The following is an 8730-nucleotide window of genomic DNA, read 5'->3' as shown; positions in this document are numbered from 1 at the left end:
GAGAATCTTGAGTTGCTTGGGCAGGGGCACCATGGGATGTCTCGGCTTCACTTGGCTTACCACCAGATGTTTTAAATTTGTCGCCAAATTCACTTATCAGCTTGCTCTTCAAATCGAAGTATCCGGCAGAAAGAGCGCCGAGATTGAGCTGCAGATCTGAAATTTGCTTTGATTTTTGATAGTTTTCCTTTTTCAAGTTCAGAAACTCTAATGTTTAGAGTTCCTATCAAAATATCTTTCTCAATGATCTTCTGATTTAAAATTCCAATCTCTGCTTTGAGCTCAGAAATTGATGGATCTACTCCCCCGGAACTCCCTGCACCAATAGATATTCCTTTTCCTCGGGGTGCAGGGTCAATATCCTGTTGAGCTAAGAACCTGGCAAGCCTCTCGGAGGCAGAATTATGCGCAGGTTGAGGAGTTGAAGAGCCACCAGGAGCTGAAGAGCTCCCGGCTTCAAAGGAAGAATGAACAACACTAGGCCCTTCATTTAGTATTGGGCTATCCACATTATCTGGTTGGGCTGGTGTAACGGCTGCAGTAGATTGTTGAACATGTTGAGTTTGTTCCCTAATTAACACTCCCGGTCTTGGATCAACTCTTCTTCTTTTGAATGGAGGCTGGGAGGCTTGTGTCTCTTGTGGATCACGATCAGATGGAATGATGGTTGGAGTAGCAACTGCTCGGGGAGGAATCCTTGCAGTTGACTTCAGTTTATCAATAAATTCAGCCATCTGATCGGGTGTTTGAGAAGATAGCTTGAGAATATTAGCGTCTCCCTCAGTCTCCGTTGAAGGATTTACAACATCATTGACGTCATCAAAATCAAAGAATGAACTGAAGTCATCATTTCTTGGCTCGAAATCAAAGAAGAGATCTTCATCATCAACACCTAGTGCATCACCCTCTTGATTCATTTCAACTCCATCATCATCATCATCATCATCATCATCATCATCAAGCACAGGTACATGTTCCTCTGCAACAATTGCTACAGGAGGAACAATATTAGCTTCTGGCTCAGAGACAATAATTTCTTCATCTTCATCATCTGAGGCTTCTTCTGAACCTGAATCCTCACCAATCTCGACAAAACAACCAAACTTCTATAAGGGTATTGTTCCTTGAAACACAAATTTTGAAAATTTTTGGTTCTGCTTCATTAGGCCAAAAGTGCTTGGACCCAGAGACTTCAAATCCAAAGTTTCTCCCCTTCCTTGCAATTATGGATATTTGGCATTATAGATTAATTGAAGAAACCTTTGGTACATTAAAAATGTGTCCTTCCTCTTCCCTTGTAGATTATTCATCATTTCATTCAACACAAATCTTGAAAAACTGAAGTCAAGATCCATGACAAGAGTGGCGATGGCGCCGATATTCAATAAAGAAATTTCATCTGCACCTACTTTCCTGCCAGAGATGCATATAACAAAGGAATGGGCAAGAAAACGCCAGTATGGAGGGAACAACTTCTTTATTGTAGGAGGGAAGTCTCCTTCATAACCCATCCTGTCAAGGATCTTCTTGATCTGATCCATAGGAATTTCAATTGGAAATCCTCGCTTATCTGTAAATTGAAGCACATCTCGAATAACCTGCTCAGACACAATAATTTCTTTTCCTTGAATAGATGATTCCACCGTGCCTTCTCCATTCGCTCCCTTTTCGTTAACAAAAGCTTTGTCCCAAAATTACTTAACTAACTCCTGATAAATAATGGGATTTGATTGGAGAGCGTGAGCAAGTCTGCAGTTTTTAAGTCCATGAACCATGGACCTAAATTCTTGATGTGCCATTGGAGGATCTGACAAACATGCGGCAATGTTGTGGTTTTCAGAGAATTTTAGGTCTGCCATTTGTCTGCATCAAACGAGTCAAGTGAGAAAATTAAAAAAATTTAAACAATTTAGATTAAATTTCTCAAATATAGATTGACTAAGGTTCCAATTTTTTTAATTTTATCCAAGTCAAAATGGGTTTGATTAAGGGTCTTTGGCTGAAATCATAAACCAGAAAAATCACATATATATGAGTTTTCAACCGCAAACATATTTTAGTCGCAAACACGTTTTCGGCCGCAAACGGTTCTCAGTCGCAAACGCGTTTTCGGCCGCAAACGGTTCTCAGTCGCAAACTCGTTTTCGGCCGAAAACGTTCCCTGTTCCAGTTTTGACGAAGAACACCATCGGGATTACGTTTTGGTTTCCAAAACCTGCAAAAACAAGGTCGAATCACATGAAAAATAGCAGTGTGGGGTTCGCCATCTTTGTAACTTGAAGAATCGAGGGTCAATTTCAGATAAAAAACCATAAACAATTGATGAATCGGGGAAGAGGACAGTGACAGTGAGCAAGAACACGAGAGAGAGAGAGAGAGAGAGAGAGAGAGAGAGAGAGAAGGAAGGGTTTTCGGTTGTAAACGACAAAATGAGAGTGATGGTGTTATCAGCCGAAAATTCCCCCTTTTATACCCTAGACCATTTTCGGCCTAAAACCCATGGGCTGTAAACCAAAATCTTTTAAGTCCAAGCCCAATACATCCAATTTTAATTAAAAATGAAAATATTTTGAAGACTTAAAAACTAAAATTAAAAAAATTAAAATAAAATAAAATAAAAATAAAAATAACGTAAATTCTAAAATTCGAATGCAAACTAAAAATTAATTTTTTTTAGAAAATAGATTTAAAATAAAAATAAAATAAAATAAAATAACACTAATTCCCTTTTCAAAATTAAAAGCTTTTGGGATCATAGTTGTAAGACAGTCTTAACCTGTTTTTCAGTACCTCTACCTTCATGAATAAATATGGTCAATCGCCGGTATTGTGGTCCACTTAAACACGAATGATTTTTGACAAATTTGACATATTATAAATGACAAGACATTTGCACTTAAAATCTTAAATGGACCATTCAGCTGACGACGACCAATGATATTGTTATCCACCTAAATTCAGCAGCGAGATCTACAGACAACCTATTAAATGGTTCAATTTTAGATGCACTCGAATGTGTTCCCCACTTCCTGATATACCCCAGTAATCTTCCTGATATACCCCAGTAATCAAGAACTTCCTAAGAACTCCTTACATTAGATGAGTAGACAGTCATTAGGAGAGAAGTCAGATTCAGAATACATATGTTGTATACCCAGGTCGGATCTCTCCAATCACGCAGAGGGCACAACATATGACTAACCAGAATAGAGGGATTGAGAAGTATAATGGTGTATATGCTGTGTTCCAGGTCGGATTTGTTTCAATCACGCAGAGGAGACAGCGTATGGCTAACAGATAGAAAGAGTAGCACAGATAAGAAGATGCATAGAGACAGAGTTGCATATGTTGCATTCCAGGTCGGGTATGTTCCAATCACGCAGAGGACACAACATATGACTGACAGATAGAAAGCAAGAAAATGATTTCCTATAGACCTACTTTATCAGAATCCCCCAGTTGCCCTATCAGTACCGGAATTAAGGACAAGAGTCCATACATCGAGAAAATGTTATGCCAGAATTCTAGATACATATGACTTTAGTGTATCCTGCAGGTTCTCATGTTTATCTCACTGCTCAATCTACCCAAGTGTCGTATACTCAGACCAAACAGTACTATCTAAGTCTATACTTGTCAAGTCCTTTCATTGTCACTCTATGTCTAGTCCTTTTGAATCCTTCGTGCCTACCAACGCATTGAACACAAAGCCTAGACAATTTAGCTTTGGTACCTTACACAAGTTAAAATTGCCTGTTATCACTCTCTTAATATCACTTCCCAATGAACACCTACAAGCGACCCATCATGAGACAATATTTTTGGATTTTTGCTTTATAATTTTTTGAGTTTTTTTATTTCTCCCCCTAAATTTGTGCATAGGAGAGAAAGGAAATAAAATGCGCAAATTTAACTAACTAAAAACAAAAATCAGTCTTCAAAACGGATCATTTTAAGAAAGCCCATAAGCACATCGAATCGAGCTTTACTGAAAGGTTTGGTAAACAAATCCGCCACATTATTATTAGTGTGGATCTGTTTCAAATGAATGAGCGAACGCTCATAACAGTCTCGGATGAAATGAACTTTGATATCGATGTGCTTGGTTTTGGAATGTTGGACTGGATTTTTAGCAATTTGGATGGAAGCATCATTGTCACAAAAGATTGGAGTGTCAAGAAAATTCAAACCATAATCCAGAAGTTGGTGTTGAATCCAGATGACTTGAGAGCAACAGGTAGATGCAGCAACATATTCAACCTCAGCAGTTGAGGTTGAGACAGTTTGTTGTTTCTTGCATTGCCATGACACCAACCGGTCTCCTAAGAATTGGCACCCATCCGAGGTTGATTTCCTGTCAAGTTCACATCATCCATAATTGCTGTCAGCAAATGCATATAAATCATAATCAGGATTTTTAGGATACCAAAGACCCAATTTTGGGCTACCTTTAAGGTACCTAAAAATCCTTTTGACAACAATTAAATGAGAGAGTTTAGGATTAGCCGGATAACGCGCGCATTGACAGACTGCAAACATGATGTCGGGTCTGCTCGCAGTCAGATACATCAGAGATCCGATCATCGATCGATATTCTGTTTGATCTACGGATTCTCCATCTAGATCTAGAGTCAACAGGGGTCTTTCTGCCATTGGAGTCAGGGAAATCTTTGAATCTTTAAATCCAAACTTCTCAAGCATGTCTTCAACATATTTTCCTTGATGTAAAAGGATTTCGGTTGAATCTTGTCGAACTTGTAGCCCCAAGAACATGGTCATCTCACCCAACGAACTCATCTCAAATCTTTTCTTCATAACAACCTCGAACTCTTTGCATAACTTCGAGGCTGTCGACCCGAAAATGATGTCATCAACATAGATCTGTACAAGAATCAGGTCTGCATCCACATGCTTGATGAATAAAGTCTGATCGATTATTCCTCTCGTATATCCATGCTCGAGCAGATGTTCAGTTAAGGTAGCATACCAAGCTCTAGGAGCCTGATGCAACCCATACAGAGCCTTGTCCAACTTGTAAACTGTTGGGTTTTGAGCATTCTAACACTCCTAAGTGTACATGCAACCCTAAATACCTTAGATCTATGTTTTCTCTATTATACATACAATTATGAACATCCAAGGTATTATCCTAATCTAGCATACAAAATAATAAATATAACAAGATAGAATACATACCTCTTTGATGTAGAATGTCTTAATTAAGCTTGAGTGCCTAGTGCCCCAAGTGTGACACCTCAAATGGTTCACACAACACCAAATACACTTGGAATAACTTGAGAGAAACTTGAACACTCCTTGAAATCGTCTAGCCCTCACACTCACACATTAGTGCACGATTTCTTGAGCCATGGGATTCTTTTATATGGTGGCTATTATGGTTACACCATGTAACTCATAACTTTACCCATTCCTTATGCTCCATGGATTTTAACCTCCATGGAGTATCCATGGGTCACCCCATGGACTTAGTCCAACATAAGGAATCTTGGATCACAAGCCCACATATATAAGAATGAATGATTTACACAATCAACCCATATATTTAATTAGTCTCCTTTTGATCACTTAATTAATTCCAAATTAATTCTTGATCAATACTAATTAAATAACCTTATTAATATATTAGAACTTATAATATATTAACCAACCTTAAGTGTTATTTCTCTCATTATAGTCTATCCAAATGCATGATGCCATGCAACCCAAATGGACCATGCCGGGTCGGGTCAAGTCTTACCAATTATAGTTATGGACTTAGACATTAATCCAACATAAACATGATTTGGAAACTTTGAATTTACGAACCCAGGAAGTTGATCAACGTAAATTTCCTCCTTCACAATGCCATACAAGAAGGCGGTCTTGACATCCATTTGATACACTGTTAAGCCCATGTATGAAGCATATGCTAGGAATATACGAATGGATTCCAAACGTGCAATCCGAGGAAATACTTCTGTGTAGTCAAGACCCTCTATCTGCCTGAATCCACGAACGACCAATCTAGCTTTATTTCGCACAATCACCCCGCTGTCATCTTGCTTATTTCGTAACACCCAGCGTGTGTCCAAAGACTTCTTGCCCTTTGGTAACTCAACCAGCTTCCACACCCCTAAATTTTCAAACTGATTCAGTTCTTCGTGCATCACATCTACCCGACTTGGCTCACTAAATGCCATTGTCACACTCTTGGGCTCGATTTGAGATACAAAGCAAGAGTAGAGACATGAGTTTACATCTCTACTCTGACTTCTCGTTTTAACGCCTTCTTCCAATGGACCGATGACATTTTCGATCGGATGATCGCGTTGAATTCTAGATGGGATTTCATGGCTGATGTCATTGATTGTGACAAGAAGGTTGTTGATGTTGATAAAACCGTCGTCTGCTGAGTCACTCACCTCAGACGATCGGGGACCGTGAGAGGTACTTGCCACGTATTCGTTTGAAATAGGTTTAGGAAAGAGAAGCTCCATGAACGATTGAGTAGCAACGGAAGCAGCCCTTGTCATGATTTCTCTTTCTTCAGGCGAAAGGGGAGCAACATCAGCATCAGAAGAGGTACCATGGGTGGTCTGTAGACAACTTCTTCCTCTTCATCGACAACAACAACATTTGCACCTGAACAGGAACCTGAAACATTATCTGAAAACACATTAAATGATTTAAATAAAGATGCATAATCAAATAACCAGTCAGGTCCGACTCAGGCATCTATCTCATTCTCTTCCAGCCAACGCACATCGAAAGATTCCACAATCTGCTTGGTAGTTTTGTTGTATACTCGGTAAGCTGTACGTGCGGCATACACCACAAAATATCAGTCATCGGCCTTTGAGTTGAACTTGGGGTTGGACTCTAGGTGAAAGAGGGTGCAAGGACATCCAAAAATTCTGAAGTGAGCGACCGATGGCTTGTGATTATACAGAATTTCATATGGGGTCTTCATCTGAGATTTGTTGATCAGAACACGGTTCTGGACATAGCAAGCAGTGTTGATCGCCTCAGCCCAGAAAAAGACCGGTAATTTTGAATCACAAAGCATCGTCCTTGCAGCGTCCATCAGAGTACGATTTCTCCATTCTGCAACACCGTTTTGTTGTGGTGTCCGAACAAAGCTGTATTGATGCAGTATACCCTTTTCGGCACAGAAGTGATCCAGAACTGCGTTCTTGAACTCCGTAACATTGTTAGTTTGAAGCGCCTTCACCTTTTCATTTGTCTGATTCTCAATCATCACAATGAATCTCTTGATCAAGTCAGCAGTCCCACTCTTGTTGGATAAGAAGAAAACCCATGTAAACCATTAGTAATCATCGATCACAACCAGACAATAAGAATTCTTGTGGATGCTGAGAACGTTGACCGGACCAAACAAATCCATATGTAACAACTGAAGAACCTTGCTGATAGAGTTGACCAACTTTGGCTTATGTGTCTTGCGATGATGTTTGCCTTGAGCACAAGCAAGACACTTCTTAAAGGTTATGAAGTCTTGACTGGAAGACCACGCACAATCTCATTTTTAGCAAGACGATTGAGGTTCTTGGCATTTGCATGGCCAAGACGACGATGCCAGAGCATGACATTGTGTTTAGAGACTTTTGAGAAAAGACAAGTGACTTGCTCGGGGATGTTATGATTCATGTTAATTATATAGGCATTTCCTTCCCTTTCAGATCTAACCAAAATCCATTCTTCAGGAATAATGATTCTGGGCTTCAAAATGAGGCACTCTTTATTCGTAAAATGAGTTGCATAGCCTTTTTCACAAATATGTGAGACACTCAATAGACTGTGCTTCAGCTCGGGAGCATAGTTAACATTCTCAAAGCTAAGCACACCATTCGTCACAGTACCCTTCTGAGTGATCTTCCCACCTTCTCCTCCCGCAAAGGAAACATAACCCCCATTGAAATTCTGAATGTCTTGCAGTTGGGATATGTCTCCCGTCATGTGCCTGGAACAACCACTATTGACATACCAAGGTCTGACGATATTCCTCTGTAGCTGTTCCTGCACGATGCACGAGATTAATTAGATTTTGGAACCCAGGTCATAAAAACACTGGGTTTTCTCTTGTTAGCAACATAATTGACTTTTTCACATTTTGAATTCAATTGATTACCAGATGCACATATAGAATGCTGAGGTGATTGGACATTTGAGTTTTTGGGCACCCATTTGTAGTTAGGTTTTGAAAAATTAACAGGTGTTTTCAAAATATTTTTCTTTGGTTTTGATCGTTTGGGTTTTCGTCTAAGACTAGCTGAAGACCCAGACGATGACTTTGACGATACCGATCTTGGCTTAACCACTTTCGGTCTCGTTAAAGTAGCTGTTACATTTTTGTTTAAAACCTGTTTGTTCTTTTCAAATTCAACCCGTTTTCTATCTTTATTAATATTCCAATCACCATCACTAGAACGAGATCTTGAGGACTTTCTTTTGAGAGATCTTCCTCGTGACTCGTTCTCCCTTCTTTGTGCATAAAAAGGAACAAATGCTCGGTTTGGACAATTTTGAGCAACATGACCAGGAGTTCCACAATTAAAGCATGTCTGTTTCTTTGCATAAAAACTGGTACCGCTCTTTTCTGGTTTAGAGTCCTTATTGAATCCTTTACTTTTCCCACAAGTGCACGTACATGATTCAGATTGTGTGACAGGTTTAGGTGGGATGTATGTGCTAGTGACAGGTACATCAGGT

The 8730-nt window shown here is 39.5% G+C and overlaps 1 protein-coding gene across 1 annotated transcript; it reads right to left on the bottom strand.

Annotated features, from left to right (window-relative positions):
* Window positions 1-7506: 7506 nt before the first annotated feature.
* Window positions 7507-7977, bottom strand: LOC145131808 (uncharacterized). Its single transcript, XM_079066456.1, has one exon. The coding sequence runs from the start codon at window positions 7975-7977 to the stop codon at window positions 7507-7509; it is 471 nt and encodes a 156-aa protein (XP_078922582.1).
* Between the last annotated feature and the right edge of the window lie 753 nt (window positions 7978-8730).

This window comes from Lactuca virosa, chromosome 8 (genome assembly GCF_052849685.1).
Source record: "Lactuca virosa cultivar CGN04683 chromosome 8, Lactuca_virosa_CGN04683_v6, whole genome shotgun sequence".
Lineage (NCBI taxonomy): Eukaryota > Viridiplantae > Streptophyta > Magnoliopsida > Asterales > Asteraceae > Lactuca > Lactuca virosa.
Note: the sequence above shows the minus strand (reverse complement) of the source record. Positions and strands in the feature narration are given on the sequence as shown.

What these genes read in the sequence shown, in the direction of transcription:
- LOC145131808 (XM_079066456.1), bottom strand. Translation starts at nt 7,977, where the DNA reads ATGACGGGAGACATATCCCAACTGCAAGACATTCAGAATTTCAATGGG.